Genomic DNA, 19,278 nt, shown 5'->3' with positions numbered 1-19,278 from the left:
TCAATGCAGATGACATTATTCCACAATTAATGCAGTGCCTGTGTGACCAGTAGTGAAAAGCTGAATGAGAAATTGACTGCAAATTTTGCTATGACTACTTAAAAAAAGAATTCTGCTGCAAGCTAGCTAAGGGTCAACATGACCTTGACCTCTATGAAGAGAACAGCACAGGAACAAGCAGATGCCCCAAGATCTTCCTGCAAGCACTTCATACATCTTAGTTTAGTTTAGTTTGGAGGTACAGCACCTTCGGCCCACTGGGTCCGCGCCGACCAGCGATCCCCGCACATTAACACTGTCCTACACCCCCTAGGGACAATTTTTACATTTACCAAGCCAATTAACACACACACCTGTACCTCTTTGGAGTGTGGGAGGAAACCGAAGATCTCAGAGAAAACCCACGCAGGTCAGGGGGAGAACGTACAGACTCCGTACAGACAGCACCTGTAACTGGGATTGAACCCGGGTCTCCGGCGCTGCTTTCGCTGTAAGGCAGCAACTCCACTGCTGTGCCACCGTGACTGCCTTGGAGGATCTGAGCCTGAGAATACATTGAGCATTAAGGGGCTGCATGTACTAACACAACATTTAAGAAACATTTAGACAGGTACATGAATAGGACAGGTTTGGAGGGATATGGGCCAAATGTAGGCAGGTGGGACTAGTGTAGCTGGAACATGTCGGTTGGTGCGGGCAAGTTTGGCTGAAGGGCCTGTTTCTACGGTGTGTGACTATGACTATCTAGCGTAGGTTGGTGACTCTGAAAACACCCTGGGAGAAAACCCTTTGTTATGGGGTACGTTTGTCTCACAGACCCACACTGAGAGTCGAGCTGTGGTCTTAACCATACCCCCTGCAATCATGTGTCACTGCTTAAACATCCAGTGCATCCACATCCCAACAGCTAAATGCTGGAGAAAGCACGCCGTGTTAGTTGAAGCACACATTGTGGGCTTTGAAAGGTATCTGAGCAACAGGCAGTGACTTTTGAGAGTGCCCAGCCAATGTTAATGAAGGTAAATAGCAATAAAAGCAACAAGCTAGTGCAATGTATTCCTGGTTCTACATGTGGTACAGTGCATGTTGTGTGGATCTTTGAGCTACAATTTATGTTGGTATGGGTGAAATACTTAAGGGGCATTCTTTTAAAAAGGAGGTGAGGAGGAACTTCTTTAGTCAGAGGATAGTTAATCTGTCAAACTCATTGCCACAGAGGGCTGTGTAGGCCAAGTGAGTGGATATTTTTAAGGCAGAGATAGGCAAATTCTTGGGTGTCAGGGATTATGGGGATACATAGAAACACCAATGTACTTCCTTAAAACAGAGAAAAAAAACACTTCTCACTTCCACGTAACAGAGATGTCATCAATATAAGACGCTGCAATGATTATCCCCAGCAAACTTAGAACGTGAATACCAACTCATTACAATAACTGATAGCTTAATGCAGACCATATTACTTGCAAGTCTCATTGGAAGTCCTACCATAATTTTCAATGTTTAACAGGCTGCAAGAGAGAAATTACTTCTTGGTAAATTAAAATTAACTGATATACAAAAATGACGGTCGAAAAGGTTGTGAAGCATGCACAAAATTGCAAGATTTGAATTGTCAAACTATTGGTAAGGTTAGACTAAAGTTCTAGTGGCGTGGTTAGACAGAAATTTATAGATTAATTTACAGAGGCTGTGGAGGCCAAGTCAGTGGATATGTTTTAAGGCAGAGATAGATAGACTCTTGATTAATATGGGTGTCAGAGGCTATGGGGAGAAGGCAGGAGAATGGGGTTCGGAAGAAGAGATAGATCAGCCATGATTGAAAGGCAGAGTAGATTTGATGGGCGGAATGGCCACATTCTACTCCTATCCCTTATGACCTTATAGATAACTACCATATGTAATTGTGGGTTCGTGCTAACAAATTCCCTTTAGGATTCTTCCTGGATGCCAAGAAGTTCAATATATTAAACTTTATTAACCCCAGAAGTTTGATTGCACATTTTTCATCCCCCGAGTAGTTTTTGTATCAAGCAAAATAGTCCATTGCTGGCTGTGTGAGATATACATGTGCCATTGGGGTTATGAACGCGGAAACATAGAAAATAGGTGCAGGTGTAGGCCATTCGGCCCATCAAGCCATCACCGCCATTCAATATGATCATGGCTGATCATCCAAAATCAGTACCCCGTTCCGGCTTTTCCCCCATATCCCTTGATTCCCATGGCTCTAAAAGCTAAATCTCTCTTGAAAGAGAGGCAGGAAAATGAGAGTAGGAGGCAGCGATTAGCAATGATTGAATAGCAGAGTGGACGATTAGGTTGAATGGCCTTATTCTTCTCCATTAGAGAATTTGTGAACTTGTGAGAGCTGGTATTCCATGAATAATGATGTCATTAGATGCACGTCTGATGCTGAAACAACAGTCGGGTGCATTAAAGTGCATTTGGGCAGCGCAGTGGTAGAGTTGCTGCCTTACAGCGCCGGACACCCAGGTTTGATCCAGACTACGGGTGCTGTCTGTACAGACTTTGTACGTCCTCCCCGTGACCACGTGGGTTTTCTCTGAGATCTTCAGTTTCCTCCCACGCCCTTTGGCCCATTTTGACCATGCTGACCAACGATCACCGGTACACACCATAGTTCTATCCTACACACACGGGACAATTTACTAAAGACAATTAACCTGCAAACCCGCACGTCTTTGGAGCATGGGAGGAAAGTGGAGCACTCAGAGAAAACAGGGAGAGCGTACAAACTCCATACAGACAGCAACTGTAGTCAGGATCAAACCTGGGTCTCTGTTGCTGTAAGGCAGCAACTTTACTGCTGCGCCACCGTGCCACACCTCTTTCCATGTTCTATCTCCAAACCATATCAGATCCCAACTATGCCCTGGTCTCCTCAGGAAAACTGAAGCAAAGTGACACAGCGCATCCTGGAAAAGGATTGTGTCTCTGCAGGATGACAGCTGCCGCCTGGCCTGTTGTTATCTTCTGCTGTATCATTGGGTTGTTGCCAATGCAGTAGGTTACACCGTGCTGGCAGCCCTTCCCAGTTCTCACCTTGGAATATTGACACTGGGTCTCGTCTTCATTCTGTTCCAAATGGAATCAAAGCCTTCATTCAGAACTTCCTTGTGCATTTAAAAAATATATTTAAATTGCATTAAATCTAGGGAAAATACCAACTAGTGTCAGCAACAGCTGCTATGAACCAGAGGGTCACTGATTGAATTTAACCTCCACACATCTGCCAGGAAATTGGATCATGTCGGGACAGATGGCTAATTTTGGGCATTTGGCAAGAGCAATGATGAGGAGACCTTTCTGTGATTACATGCTCAGGAGAACAAAGGTGTTGAGGAAAAATTGCAATGAGTTAATGAGAATGCTTTAACCTATGTGAGAAGCAGTGAGTTCAGACAGATGTCTGATTTTACTCTTCATTGAGTAATAAAATTAGACTGCATCGTGTAAAGCATTTACTGATTCTAATTTCTCCAGGCTGGGTTCAGTAAGGTTGGTGCTATAGATTACGAATGATACGGATGCAGGGAGACAGAGAAAGATAAGACAATAAGAACAGGAATCAAAGGGGTGACACGGTGGCACAGCGGTAGAGTTGCTGCCTTACAGCACCAGAGACCTGGGTTCGATCCTGACTACGGGTGCTGTCTGTATTGAGTTTGTACGTTCTCCCCGTGACCTGCGTGAGTTTTCACTGGGTGCTCCGACTTCCTCCACCACTCCAAAGACGAGCAGGTTTGTAGTTTCATTGGCTTCGGTAAGAAATTGTAAATTGTCCCTCGTTTGTGAAGGATAGTGTTAATGTGCGGGGATTGCTGACCAGCGTGGGCCGAACGGCCTGTTTCCGCGCTGTATCTCTAAACTCAACTAAAACTAAATTGAATTGCATGAAAAAAGTATTTTACATCTGGCACATTTCACCAGGAGACAATCGTTAGTGAAACATATTCTGTATAAAATAGAATTCCGAGTGACTACTGCCTAAAAATGGGTGCAATGCAAGGCAATTTTTATGACAGTTGATCTTAGAGAGTGAACTGCTACAATTTGCTGTTTTTCTTTTCTTTAGTTGGTTCATCAGAGTGACTCATGTTATATACATCTTCCAATAAGTTTGGACTAAAAATGGAAAATGTTGGAAAAAAGCTTAATATTTTGACATAGATCTTTATTCGCGTATGTTTTGTTTTATTTAAGATTTCTGGCACGTGAACTTGTTTTTGCTATAAATATAATCTGCTCATGTATGCTGAACATTTAAAAAAAGATGCAAGCAATTAAAAAAAAACCTGCTTGGGGTATTCATAAGCAGAATAACATATGGTTTCCTGGGCAATGTTTTGATAAATATATATTTTTTGTGTATCTAATAGCATAACTTATTTAGGTTTATTTTTTCTTTAGGCACTGACTATTGTCAGCAAAAACATACTATAATCTAGCATGTTCATGATTACAGGATAGAGCTACGCTGGATATAAAGTGACAATCATTAGCTATGTCCCTTCATGAACTAATGCCAATGAATTATAAATGATCAAGGACAAGACATCACATATTGGTCTGAATGCAGCTTCATGTTCACTACTTTTCTTTGCAGGTTCAACTTTGATGGCATTGATGCGGACAGTGAAGGAGATGAAATTTCAGATCGATCTCAGGGTTCATGTACTCCAAAGTCTCCAAACTCTGCTGCAGCATTTGCTAGCAGCGGGGATGAACTGGACTCATTTGAGACTCACCAGGAAACTGAGATGGACATAAAGGGACCTGAATCCATCCCTTCCTCAGGCAGACTACTGTCCAAGGTACATGGGTAAATTCTGTTAGCGAAAAACTGAATCAATGCTTATGGGTTACTTGAAGTTGGAGAAATCAATATTCATATCATTGAGTTGTAAGCTGACCAAGCAAAATATGAGGTTCTGTTCCTCCAAATTGCTACAATGTGAGCAATTGTCCTGGATAGATCTGATAGACCAATAATGATGGTCTGCATCCCAGGGTACTTAAGGAAATGGCTCTAGAAATTGTGGTTGCATTGGGGATCATTTTCCAATGTTCTATAGATTCAGATCAGTTCCTGTGGATTCTAGGGTAGCTAATGTTATCCCACTTTTTAAGAAAGGCGGGAGAGAGAAAACAGGGAATTATAGACCAGTTAGCCTGACATCGGTGGTGGGGAAGAAGCTGGAGTCAATTATGAAAGTAGGGATTAACGGGTCCCTTTCAGAATTGCAGGCAGTTACTAGTGTGGTACTGCAAGGCTCGGTGCTGGGACCGCAGCTACATAAAATATAATCATTTAGATGAAGGGATTAAAAGCAAAGATCTTATTGCAGAGCAATATGGTCCACTCCGCTAAAAAGCCGTAGTAGGGTCATGGGTAATCTTCAGCGCCATTTCCGTAACCGGCTTCCATCATGGCGTCAAGCTAATTCAGGGAGATTCTGCTATATCAGGCTAAGAGATTAAAGGATGGACACAAAATGCAGCAGGTCAGGCGGCATTTTTGGACAAAAGGAATAGGTGACATTTCGGGTCGAGACCCGTCTTCAGACTGAGTCAGGGGAAAATGGAACTCAAACTATCTCCCCCCCCCCCCACTTCCCACGAGCAACGGACGCCGGAGCCCCGCGCCCCCCCCCCCCCCTTTTTTTTTGTTAAACATCTATTTCCTTTGGATGTTTTAATTTCCCCCTTACCATTTACGTACTTTTTCGATAGCTGCCATGATCCGTTTGATGTCATCCTTCGCTCTGCTCCCAGTCTCGGCCCGCACCGATCTGCTGTGTGTGTGTGTGTGTGTGTGTGTGTGTGTGTGTGTGTGTGTGTGTGTGTGTGTGTGTGTGTGTGTGTGTGTGTGTGTGTGTGTGTGTGTGTGTGTGTTTGGCGGAGGCTGAGGGGAGAAGCGCCGGCACCAAGAGCGAGCGAATGTGCGGACAGACGGACAAAAGCAAAGATCATAGAGAGGAATAGGTGACATTTCGGGTCAAACCCTTCTTCAGACTGAGTCAGGGGAAAGAGGAACAAGTGATAGACGGTACTAAGAACAAATGAATGGAAGATATGCCCATATCTCCCGTTTCCCTTTCCCTTGACTGTCAGTCTGAAGAAGGGTCTCGACTCGAAATGTCCACCTATGCTGCACTATGATCTTTGCTTTCGTCCGTCTGTCCGCCCGTTCGCGACATTTGGGTCGGGTTTACTGAAATGGCAGAAGTTACGCTCCAGTGCGTATTACACGTCAGCCCATTGTATTTCGTAGGAGTGTACCATCTTGCTCTGCTCTAAGATCTTTGATTCAAAGTAACTTTAGCAAATTTGCAGGTCACACAAAGCAGAGTGGCAGTGTGAACTGTGAGGAGGATGCCATGAGAATGCAGGGTGACTTGGACAGGTTGGGTGAGTGGGCAGATGCATGGCAGATGCAGTTTAATGTGGATAAATGTGAGGTTATCCACTTTGGTGGCAAAAACAGGAAGACAAAGGGGAAGTACAACTATATCTGGGGGGTCCTTGTTCATCAGTAACTGAAAGTAAGCATGCAGGTAGAGCAGGCAGTGAAGAAAGCGAATGGCATGTTGGCCTTCATAACAAGAGGAATTGAGTATAGGAGCAAAGAGGTCCTGTACAACTGCAGAAGGGCCCTAGTGAGACCTGTAGTATTGTGGACAGTTTTGGTCTCCAAATTTGAGGAAGGACATTCTTGCTATTGAGTGAGTGCAGCATAGGTTCACCAAGTTAATTCCCGGGATGGCGGGACTATCATATGTTGATAGAATGGAACGGTTGGGCTTGTACACTCTGGAATTTAGTATGAGAGGGGATCTTATTGAAACACTTGATTAAGTGTCTCAATACTCACACAAGTGTCTCAATACTCACATACACTCACATACAAACACACACACACACAGGCTCACACACACCCACACACATACACACATCACCTCACACACACTCACATACTCATACACACACACAAAATCACTCACACTCACTCACACGTACACTCTCACACACACACACAGACTCTCACGCACACACAGACTCGCGCACACACATACACACTCACACAGACTCATACACTCACACACCATATATATGACAGTACATTTTCTTGAATCTACTCACATGGCTGAGCGCGGCCTCTCCACTGTGGGGCTTCCACAATTAGCGGCACTTCCGCAATCAGCACGACCTCTGCACTCACCAGAAATTACGCAATCAGCGCAACCTGTCCACTAAGCGGAAGTCACAAAACGAGTGGGACCTTTGGACTAAACACAGTCGGACCTAATAAAGCATTTATTCCTCCCAAACACAGTCGGACCTAATAAAGCATTGCCATTTCAAGCACAGGGAGGGCAGCAGGCCAGACAACTCATGGTATTGTCATTTCATTTCCAATTAAGCATTGCACTTTCAAGCACAGGCAAGGCAGCAGGCCAAACAACTCATGGCATTGTCATTAAGGGCTAAAAAATCATTTATTGCAAGTACATTGCAGACTCACAGTTCAGTTGTTTCACAGCTTAGAATGACAGTCGTGGCCTCTCCCTCGCGATCTTGCAGAATGATTGACTCGCGTCCAGGCATTCAGAGTTTTATGGTCCTCCCCCACACCCCCCACCCAGAGGTGGGCGTCACCTACATCGTGGTGATTGACAGGTGAGAGGACCAATCAGCTGATCTCAAGGTTTTTTAACTATTCATAACTTTTTTTATTTTTCATCGATGGGAAAAATCCTCGGCGCTGGCTCAGCAGAGGAGTAAAATAGCCAAAAAATAGCCAACTGTGAGTAAATAGCCAAAAAAAATCATAGTGTTTTTTCTAAAATCAATATATAGTGCAGATAGGAAGTGGTCAAGATGAGACTTTTAATTATATAGATATAAGATATATTAAGGGTTTGAACATGCTGGAGGCAAGAAACATGTTCCCGATCTTGGGGGAGTCTAGAACCAGGGGCCACAGTTTAAGGATAAGGGGTAGGCCTTTTAGAACAGAGATGAGGAAAAACTTTTTCATCCCGAGAGTTGTGAATGTGTGGAATTCTCTGCCTCAGAAGGCAGTGGAGGCCGATTCTCTGGATGCTTTTTAAGGTAGAGTTAGATGGAGCTCTTAAAGATAGCGGAGTTAGAGTGCAGAAAATTCTCAAGGGCGAAGGTGAACAGCCGGAAGTGGTAGTGCATGTTTGCACAAACGATGTCGGAAAGAAGGGGATGAATATTCTGCAGTGTGACTTTAGAGTGCTCGGAAAAATGCTGAAAAGCAGGACCTCCAAGGTGGTTATTTATGGTTTGCTTCCAGTTCCTCGTGCTGGCAAAAGCAGGAACAGGGAGATAAGGGACCTGAATGTGTGGCTGAGGAACTGGTGCAGGGGGCAGGGATTTAGATTCTTAGATCACTGGGATCTGTTTTGGAGTAAGGAGGAACTGTATAAAAGGGACGGATTGCATCTTAATAGGTGGGGGACCCGTATTCTGACAGGCAGGTTTACCACTGCTACACGGGTGGTTTTAAACTGAATAAGGGGGTTGGGGGTGGCAAATGGGATAGTGAACTTCCTGGTTTTGTCTCCATGCAACTCAATTCTATGCATTCTGTTTGATTAATGAACATGCCTGTTAAGAATGTTGTCTCTGGTTGGTAATATTGAGCACACTATGTACAGTAGTTGTGACAGCACCTTGTACTCTTCCTCTAACATGCATTTCATTGACTTCAGTGAAATGGATTTCAGTCAGAGCAAAATGTGCTGATGCTTCTTTATAATGGACTTATTGTGTCTAATGTCCATTATTAAATCTCATGGAAAGTCTATGGCAAATCACAGGTGGAATAAATGTTCACTGCTGATTGCAAAATCTGGTCCTTTTTTCCCCCCGAGGTATAGTAATGTACATACATTTTTTATAGACAGACACAAAAAGCTGGAGTAACTCAGAGGGGCAGACAGCATTTCTGGAGAAAAGGAATAGGTGATGTTTCGTGTCAAGACCCTTTTTCAGACTGAGAGTCAGGGGAAAGGGAAATGAGAGATACAGATGGTGATGTCAAGAGATACAGAACAAATGAATGAAAGATATGCAAAAAAGTAAGAACTATAAAGGGAACAGGCCATTGTTAGCTGTTTGTTAGGTGAGAACGAGTTACAATGAGACTCAACAAGATGGCTTTGAAGCCGGTATGATGGGTGGGGGAGGGATGGAGAGAGGGAGAATGCAGAGGTTAATTAAAGTTAGAGAAATCTAAATTCATACCACTGAGTTGTAAACTGCCCAAGCGAAATACGAGGTGCTGTTCCTCCAATTTGCGTTTGGCCTCAATCTGACAATGGAGGAGGCCTCGGACAGAAAGGTCAGTGTGGGAATGGGAAGGGTAATTAAAGTGTTTGGCAACCGGGAGATCAGGTAGGTCCAGGCTGACCAAACTGAGGTGTTCAGCGAAACTATAAATTTTATATACGTGATTTAAATCAGCTTTGTTGTCAAGTACGTTGTCAGTGTGCTGTCATGCATGACCATGTTGATATAAAAATTCCATGTCTTTTTTTGCGTGCCATGAGCTAAATGGTATGGCATCACAGCTCTGTAGTAAACGTGATTGATGTAGATTGGATGGCTAAATTACACAAGTATAACATACTACGTTCTAAAACATCTTTTGCGAAATATTAATACGTAAAGTGTGTATTTTCATAAGGTAACGTAAGTTGCATAGCAGACTACTTGAATTGGTCACAATAATAAACTGTATTCAAAATCTGCTCGTGTATGACATGTGTTGGACATTTGAGGTAAGTACTCTGTTCGTTTCAATGGAGCTCAAAAGGTTTTATCTCTGTAGTAGCTGTCCTGTGGTAGAGTCCAGCATTTTAACCTTGACATCATTTTTATCTGTTCTTTAAAATAGACTGAAGATTCTGGGATTCGAATGCGATCATATTCCCTTTCCTCGCCTAAAGTATCGCAAAATAAATCTCGATTTGCAAGGGATTTTAGTTTGTGTGATTCCACAAGTGAAGGTTAGTGCCGTTTAAAAAAAATGCGTAGCGTATCAAAATATTGAAATATATTTCTGACATGAATGAGGATTAGTAATGCTGTGGTTACTGATATTTTCCATTGTATCCATAGCTTCTCGATTTCACATTCATGTCTGTTGCTGAATAATTCAATTATTTTTGCTCTCTGATTAATTTGTTATAGTATGATATGGTATATGATAGATTATAATTTCAGTTTCAGTTTAGTTTTCTTGTCACATGTACCGAGGCACAGTGAAAAGCTTTATTCTAATTTGTTCTCTAAACATAATGTTCACCTACAAGCACTACAAGCAGTTTTGACCGAACAATACATGTGATACTATGTAGTCAAGTATCCCAGCAAATTCAGCTTTGGAATGCCACCTGGATTTGCCAGAAACTGAGTCTCAAAAGAGTGATCAGTAATCACTTGGTCAATGTTGGCAATTCTTTGCTTTATTCAATGAAACATCGGTCCCTGTGTGTGAATTTAACTTGTTTAAAAGGGAGGAGAAGTAGGAACCTGACCATTCACATCTTGTGCATCTTGCAGTAGCCTTTTTTCAGCTAATATAAAGCATGTAGGCCCTGGATGCGTGGGAATAGGTGAGTAAGAAGATAGTGGAACTACAGAAATATGTAACTACTACTGATGTTAAATTAATTTCTAATGGGAAGTAACTTGATCAAGTGATAAACATGCTGTTTACCTCATGACATCCCTGATCCCGGAACGCACTCCGGTAGGCCCGACTCGCCCCACAAGCGTCCCAGGGGGCTGTGGTGAAGCCAGGCGGCGAGGCCTGCCTGGGGCGGAAGAGCTTCAGTGGAGGCAACGATGGGAGCCTTGGCGGCGGCAGCAGGAGCTTCAGCGGAGACGACGATGAGAGCCTCAGCCACGGCAGCAGGAGCCTCAGCGGCAGTGTGAGCCTCGGCGGCAACAGGGGCGCCGTCAGTGGTGGGCCCTCGGTGGCAACGGGGGTCTCAGCGACAATGGGAACCTCTACAGCAACATGAACCTCGGCGGCAGCGTGGCCTAATCGATGAGCGTGAGGGGGGGGGGGGGGATCGACTCACAATCAACGATCGATGAGCGTGGGGGGGGGGGGGGGGGGGGGGGGAAGACAATCCCCTCAATGGGGACCTGGTGGGGGGGGGGGGGACTGCCATGAAGAACAAAGGGGACCCCGGTGTGGGGGGGATCACCGTGAGGGTCAGTGGGGGAGATGCAGTGTGTGGGGGGGGGGGGGGGGGGGGGGGGGGGGGGGGGGGGTGATGACTCTAGTTTACAATCCTTTATCCAGGGGATAAATCTGTATTTGTTCGTTTGTTGCGGTGAAGGCGCTGTGCACACGGCAGCCAGCCAACTGTCGCTTGTCTTTTTCTTTTGTTTTCACTTGTAATTTCCAGTTTTTCGTGTACCTTGTTGTGTGTTGGGTTTTTCGGCAGACCAATTTCCCTCCGGGAATAAAGTTTTATCGTATCGTTGCGTAGGTCTTCTTTGAGATTATTTTATATCCATTTATCATTAGATTGCCACTAATACAGATAAAAGGCTAAATTTACTACATTGAAATATTCAATAAGCAATTGAATAGGAAACAATATTAGAAACCATTTAGAACCAATATTAGAAAAATATTTAAAGCCACATAATTTCATCTGTGCTCTGTGTTCACTGCTTCTTTGTAATTCTGATGTTATTCCTTATTGATAGCTGATCGATTGTATATCCAGGGGATTAGACATGCCATGAATTGGATTCAATTAGATTTCATGTGTTCATTATGATGAGTCTGTCCCTGCTCTGTAGATGGTGTTCTCAGCAGTGGACGTTCCCTTCTTCAGGCGCTCTCCCTGTCTAAATCAGTTTCTCTGCTACACCATGGTAGTAAGTACCACTTGCATTTAGATAACCCTGTCACTTTTCTGCACAAAATTCCCGCCTGCTACCTTTTTGTACCATTGTTCTTTATTTCTGAATTCACACTTTTAGTTCTAATCAATGTTATTGGTTGTGGAATGAAGCATTGAGAGGCATGTGGCTTGAAAAATGCTGGTGCTGCCCATTATATTTCATAGCTTGCTTGTACCAACTCAATTATCCATATTACTTTAACACTGCGAGAACTCACATGTCATAATTGAGATCTCTCAACATTTCTCACAGAGTGATACAGTGTGGAAACAGGCCCTTCGGTCCAACTTGCCCACACCGGCCAACATGTCCCAGCTACATTAGTCCTACCAGCCTGCGTTTGGTCCATATTCTTCCAAACCTGTCCCATCCGTGTACCTGTCTAACTGTTTCTTGGACATTGGGATAGTCCCAGCCTCAACTACCTCCTCTGGCAGCTTGTTCCATGCACCCACCACCCTTTGTGTGAAAAAGTTACCCCTCTGATTCCTATTAAATCTTTTCCCCTTCACCTTAAACACAAGTCCTCTGGTCCTTGATTCTCTCGGCAAGAGACGGTGCATCTGCCCAATCTATTCCTCTCATGATTTTGTACACCTCTATAAGATCCCCCCTCATTCTCCTGCACTCCAAGGAATAGAGTCCCAGCCTACTCAACCCCTCCCTAGAGCTCAAGCCCTCTATTCCTGGCAACAAAGTGGTGGTTAGTACACAATTTCAACTGAAACATACTGTATCGCAGATAATCAAAGAATATATCAGCTATACGATGAGCCCAACAAGAATAAACTGGTTAACACTGTGCAGCCCAACTCATGCACCTAAGGAGATATAATAATAATAATAATTGGCCCTAGTTTTATCCCATCACAATGTCAAAGAGGATCTTGAACTACAACTCCATTATTTTTCCAGAAATCTGTACCAAACGTTCATTGCTTTTAATGTGAAACATCCTATTTCTTTCTTCTACTGCTTTGGGCAAATGCTCTGCTTTAATTAATGGCAACTTTATTTTACTGCCTGATATTTTCAACACTTATTGGGTAGAGCCACTCATTAAAATCCTCTTTCAGCCTAAGGAGACATAGTTTCTCTCGTCTGTGTCATGCAGGCCTCCAAAGTGGAGATCAATCTTATGACATACGGTTCATTGCATCCAGAGTTTGGATGTTTCCCATGTGCCTTGTTAATGAAAGCTAAATACATTCTTCCCTCAGCAAATCGATATGGGAGCGTAAAGGCCTATCTCCTGATTGACAATGTAAAGAGAATAATTGATTCAATGTTTCTACTCGTGTATCACATCAAATTCCATTTAATAAGCTTGCATGTGTTCCCTAATCATGTTTCAGCAAGCCCCATTGTAAGAAAATTATCATTGTATGGCATGTTTTCTGTAATATTGTTGGTGTCATTTTCACTGAAGCTGCTATTTGTTTGTGGTAATTGCTTTTCTTACTATTGGTGAAAGCTTGTTGTTCTCCTTCTGTTAATTGATGCCATGTCATTTACAGGGTCACAGTAATGATATTGTCCGGCAGTCAGCCTTTCACATATTTTTTAGAGTGCTGGATTTTAGGCTCGATATCACCTCTACTAAATTACTGGTTTTGATGCTGCTTTTGGATGGCTGATGTGGACAAACAAACATTGACCTCGCTTGCAGAGAGAGAGAGCTGGAGCTGGTAGTCTCAGTTAAAATAAAGTCATAAATCAGGTGCCAGACATTATGGGTAGAAGGCAGGAAAATGGGGTTAGGAGTGAGAGATAGATCAGCCATGAATGAATGATGGAGTAGACTTGATGTGCCGAATGGCCTAATTCTACTCCTATTCCTTATGACCTCGTAATCACACACCTGCGCAAATTAGACTACTCTTTGTGCTTTGGCCCAATGTTAACTATCTACATTCCTCCTCGTGGTGGAATAGGGATACAGCATTGCTCCCACCTCCCATTGTTGTCAGAATCTGACACCTTGCTCCAAATTACCATCCAGGTCGTGATTCAGAAGAATTTTTCTTCTAGAACACGAGCAACTGCTGAATTGATGCTTGAATCTTGAGCAAAACACAAAGTGCTTGCATGCCAAATAGGATTGCAGTACACTTAGGGAGGAGCCCTGGGGCTCTGAGCTTCTGCTCCGTTAGGATGACAACTCACAACATCTGCACTGACCCCTTTACCAGATCTTAGAATCACATAGAGTGATACAGTGTGGAAACAGGCCCTTCGGCCCAACTCGCCCACACCGGCCAACAATGTCCCAGGTACCCTAGTCCCACTTGGTTGCTCTTGGCCCATATCCCTCCAAACCTGTCCTATCCATGTACCTCTCTAGCTGTTTCTTAAAAGATGGGATAGTCCCAGCCTCAACTACCTCCTCTGGCAGCTTGTTCCACACACCCACCACCCTTTGTGTGAAAAAATTACCCCTCTGATTCCTATTAAATCTTTTCCCCTTCACCTTGAACCTATGTTCTCCGATTCTGTAGGTAAATGGTGGACTCTGGGGGGAATTTATGGGAAAATGTCGCAAATTAAAAATGGGATTATTGTAGATTGTGTGTAAGTGGGTTGCTGAGAACAAGGTGGGCGGAAGAAACTGTTTCTGTGCTATATTTCCCTAGAACACTATGACTGTTGGCTAGGGTAGTCAGTCTGGTTGGTTACTAGGCATTAATGAAAAGCTGCATAGATTCAATTAATGGAAAGCTGCCTGTTCTGATTAACACCGACCCCATTTATATGCCCTTCCATTTCCTGGATTATTGCTCTCACCATCTTTTGTCATCCACGTACATCTTCACAGAAAAGAGAAAATGAGAGGGGTAATAAATAATTGATAATACGAGAGTTAGATTTAGCTCTTAGGGCTAAGGGAATCGAGGGATATGGGGTAAAAGCCAGAAAGGGATACTGATTTTGGATGATCAGCCATGATCATATTGAATTACAGTGCTGGTTCGAAGGGCTGAATGGCCTACTCCTGCACCTATTTTCTATGTTTCCATGTTCATAACCCCAATGGCACATGTATAGCTCACACAGCCAGCAATGAACTATTTTGCTTGATACAAAAACTACTCAGGGGATGAAAAATGTGCAATCAAACTTCTGGGGTTAATAAAGTTTAATATATTGAGCTTCTTGGCATCCAGGAAGAATGCTAATGGGAATTCGTTAGCACTAACCCACAATTACATATGGTAGTTATCTATAAGGTCATAAGGGATAGGAGTAGAATCAGGCCATTTGGCCCTTCAAGTCTACTCTGCCTTTCAATCCAGGCTGATCTATCTCTTCCTCCTAACCCCATTCTCCTACCTTCTTCCCATAGCCTCCGACACCCGTATTAATCAAGGACATATCCATCTCTGCCTTAAATATATCCACTGATTGGCCTCCCCAGCCTTTTGTAAATTAATCTATAAATTTCTGTCTACCCACGCCACTAGAAATTTAGTCTAACCTCACCACTGTTTGACAATTCAAATCTTGCTATTTTGGTACATGCCTCGCAACATTTTTGACAGTCATTTTATAAATCAGTTAATTTTAATTTACCAGGAAGCAATTTCTCTCTTACAGCTTATTAAACATTGAAAATTGTGGTAGGACTTCCTATGAGATTTGCAAATAATATGGTCTGCATTAAGCTATCAGTTGTTGTAATGAGTTGGTAATTACTTTCTAAATTTGCTATGGAAGCTTCTTAAATTGATGACATCTCTGCTACTGAGGAAGTACATTGGTGTAAGTTTCAATACGACTGACAACACTGAAGAATTTGTTACTGTAAAGTTGCCTGGTGCTATCGATTTAAATTTTTGAATTCGGCTCACATGACTCATTGGTCAGTTTTGCATCAACTTGTAAACCTCACGCCGATGGGCCCGGAATGGCTTTTTGCAGGGAAAACTGTAGTCCAGTTGTAGTCCCACCTGGACTGAAATGCCATTTTGCAGCAGAATGAAGGAAGTTTTATTCTGCAAGACATTCATGAGAATGCATGGTTCTGCATGATGCAAAATTTGGAAACATATAATTTGTTAAATTGTATAATTTGGCATTTCTTCGCCAAGCATATAATCTTCAAAAGATTCAAAAGAATCTGAATAACAAATGGATTAATTGTCAAACTTCTGATCCAGGCATGTGTTCAGAAGACTTTCTATTCAAGGAAACTCCGTAACAGTTTAAAGAAAGTTGGCCATGTATTGTTTTCACCTTTATCTTCTGTAAACATATTTTTATGTTGCTTTATTTCAGAACAGCGAACCTTCAGTCTATCCGAGCAACCGAAAGAAAAAAGGTACAGTGAAGAATAGAACTTTAAAATGGATTAAGCTGGAATAGCCACATTAAACCAGGCAGTTACAAAGCCTAACTAAATGACATGATTCATAAAAAGTCATAATCTACCTCTAGAGATATTCAAAGTTTAGATTATAAAAGTTGCAATTGTTTTTCAGGATTAAGAGTGAGTACCTCGGGAGAATGTGTGATGTTACATTTTCACAGATGTTGTTTATTTCTTGTGTTGTATAGTTTTCAATTAATTTGAATGGATATAGTCGTCAATGAAAAAAGACATTATTTGTTGACCACTCCTAATTGCTCCTGTCCATGCATATGAGGATGTTAATATATGTACGTGGCTTGCATCCAATGAAGTCTGTGTGAATTGTACAGGTATATGAACATTACATTACAGGCCATTACATTCTCTTCTCTCCTTCATCAATATCCATCCGACCCAATCCCTGAGCATTTTGTCTCATCCCCAAGGTTTCCTTCTCCATTTATTTAAGTGTGCCAAGAAAACATGGAATTATTTCCTTTGGAATCCTCTTTCTTGTATACTCTCACCCCTAAGGTTCACACATCTCTTTCCCCATGCCTGTTAGTATGAGGCTCGTGTAGTTATTAGACTAAGCTAGCTTTGATCTTTCTCTGTGTGCTGCCTCCATACATTTACAACCTAGCCCGCCAGCCTATCTGCTCATGCAGGAGCTCCCATTCCATGATAGTAACTTTTGGCAATGCAAAAACTTTAGACTTTGCTTTAGAGATACAGCGTGGAAACAGGCCCAACGGCGCACTGAGTCCCCACCGACCAGCGATCGGTGACCCCATACATTAGCACTATCTGACACTCTAGGAACAATTTACAATTTACAAAGCAAGAGAGGAAATGCACTTTAGATCAAAGATCAAAGATCAATGGCTGCTGCCATTTTGACTGGATCCCATATATTGTGCACGTGCCTCATCATCTGCGCTGTGATTTTATTATTATTTCTCACTCAGGAAGGGGGATTTATTTAACAAGGAAATATTGAGTTTATTCATTCCACGGTGAACCATTACATTACTCCCAAAGCAGTACCGATAATGTTCTTCTGCCGGAATGACTTTAATTTCGACTTTAAAGATCCAGGGTGGAAACAGGCTCTTCGGCCCAGCGAGTTTGTGCTGACCAGCGTTCAGTCCCTCCTTGAGCACTATCCTACACTCTCGGACCAATTTCCAAAAGCCAATTAACCTACAAACCTGTATGTTGTTGAAAGAAATCGGAGTAGCCAAGAAAACTCACGTAGTTACGGGGAGAACGTACAACCTCCGTAGAGACAGCACTCGTAGTCAGGATTGAAGACGGATCACTAACGATGTCAGGCAGCAACTCTACCGCTGTGCACCCCACTGACCTTATGATAATGATTCATTAACGGTGGCTGTGCCTGCCATTTGTATAATTTTATTGCACAGAGGATAGCTCGGGAAGCGGCAGTGACGAGGGACGTAAAGCAGTGGTCCGACCAGTCAGAGGCCATGCTGCAAGATGCACTGAGCGATGTTGACTGGAATATGCTCCAAGCAAGTTCCAGTGACGTCAGTGAGTTTGCGGAAGCGGTCATGGACTTCATCGCAACAATAGCCAACAACATCGTCCCCACGGTAAGGGTAAGCACCTTTCCGAATCAATATGAACATCGCCTTGAATACTCGCACCGCTGCCTACAACTCAGGCCTGGCATCCGGAAATATGGACGTCTACAAGGTAGAGTCCTACCGACCGGTGAAGGACGGAAAAATGACAAGATGGAGTCACAGGTGGAGCAGCTGGACACCAGGCACCTGTGGTAGGGGCTACGGACTGTAAGCAACTACCGGAGCAGTGCCCCATCAACTGGAAGTGCCAGCACCTCCCTAGCTGATGACCTGAACTCCTTCTACGATCGTTTTGAGACAGGCAACATCACCCCAGGTCTGCCGACTATCGACAATACCGCTAGTGGGCTGGCTAACGAAGCTGAAGGGAGGAATGTGCACACATTCTCGTTGTCCAAGCACGACGTGAGGAGGGCTCTGACACGGGTGAACACAAGGAAAGCTGCAGGCCCCGATGGCATCTCGGGGCGAGTACTCAAGTCCTGTGCTAGGCAGCTAGCTCCAGTGCTCACTACATTATTCAACCTCTCCCTGGCCAAGTCCGTGGTCCCTGCCTGCTTCAAAAGATTCATCATTGTACCGGTACCAAAAAATGCCTCCCCAGCCTGTCTGAATGACTACCGTCCAGTGGCCCTTACCTCGGTAGTCATGAAATGCTTTTAGAGGCTGGTGAAGAAACACATCTGCACCTTCCTCCCTCGCAACACGGACCCGCTGCAATTCGCATACCGTCCGAACAGATCCACGGACGATGCGGTCTCCCAGGTTTTGAACACCGCTCTCTCTCATCTTGACAGCCAGAAGGGGGGCTACGTGAGGATGATGTTCATAGATTACAGTTCAGCCTTCAACACGATAGTCCCCACCAGACTGGCCGAGAAGATGCTGGAACTGGGGCTCAACACCCCCCTGTGTGCCTGGGCCCTGGACTTTCTCACCGCCAGGCCCCAGGTAGTCAAGAGGGGAAGGAATACATTGAAGTCCCTCACCCCGAGTACAGGATCGCCCCAGGGTTGCGTCCTCAGCCCCCTATTGTACTCCCTGTACACACATGACTGTGTGGCTAGGTTCAGCTCCAACTCAATAATCAAGTTTGCTGTTGACACTGTGGTGGTAGGCCTGATCTCAGACAACGATGAGAAGGCCTACCGGGAGGTGGCTGGCTGATCTGGCACTCTGGTGTCAGGACACCAACCTCCTCTTGAACATCAAAAAAACTAAAGAGCTGATCGTGGACTTTAGGAGGGCACATCATCCGAGGACATACACACCATTGAGGATAAATGGGGATACTGTGGATGGGGTGAGCTGCTTTAAATACCTGGGAGTCCACAT

General features: G+C 43.7%; 1 protein-coding gene across 3 annotated transcripts in view; it reads left to right on the top strand.

The window, feature by feature from the left end:
• Window positions 1–19,278, top strand: part of arhgef28a (Rho guanine nucleotide exchange factor (GEF) 28a) — a 259,871-nt gene that overhangs the window by 78,374 nt on the left and 162,219 nt on the right. For all 3 annotated transcript variants that reach the window (XM_055632136.1, XM_055632137.1, XM_055632138.1), the window contains exons 6-8: window positions 4,631–4,838; window positions 9,953–10,064; window positions 16,261–16,303. In XM_055632136.1, the coding sequence (XP_055488111.1) occupies window positions 4,631–4,838; window positions 9,953–10,064; window positions 16,261–16,303 (363 nt within the window). The remainder of the gene's footprint in view (window positions 1–4,630; window positions 4,839–9,952; window positions 10,065–16,260; window positions 16,304–19,278) is intronic.

This window comes from Leucoraja erinacea, chromosome 3, assembly GCF_028641065.1.
Source record: "Leucoraja erinacea ecotype New England chromosome 3, Leri_hhj_1, whole genome shotgun sequence".
NCBI classification, from domain to species: domain Eukaryota; kingdom Metazoa; phylum Chordata; class Chondrichthyes; order Rajiformes; family Rajidae; genus Leucoraja; species Leucoraja erinaceus.
This window is presented reverse-complemented; position numbering and strand designations above follow the sequence as displayed.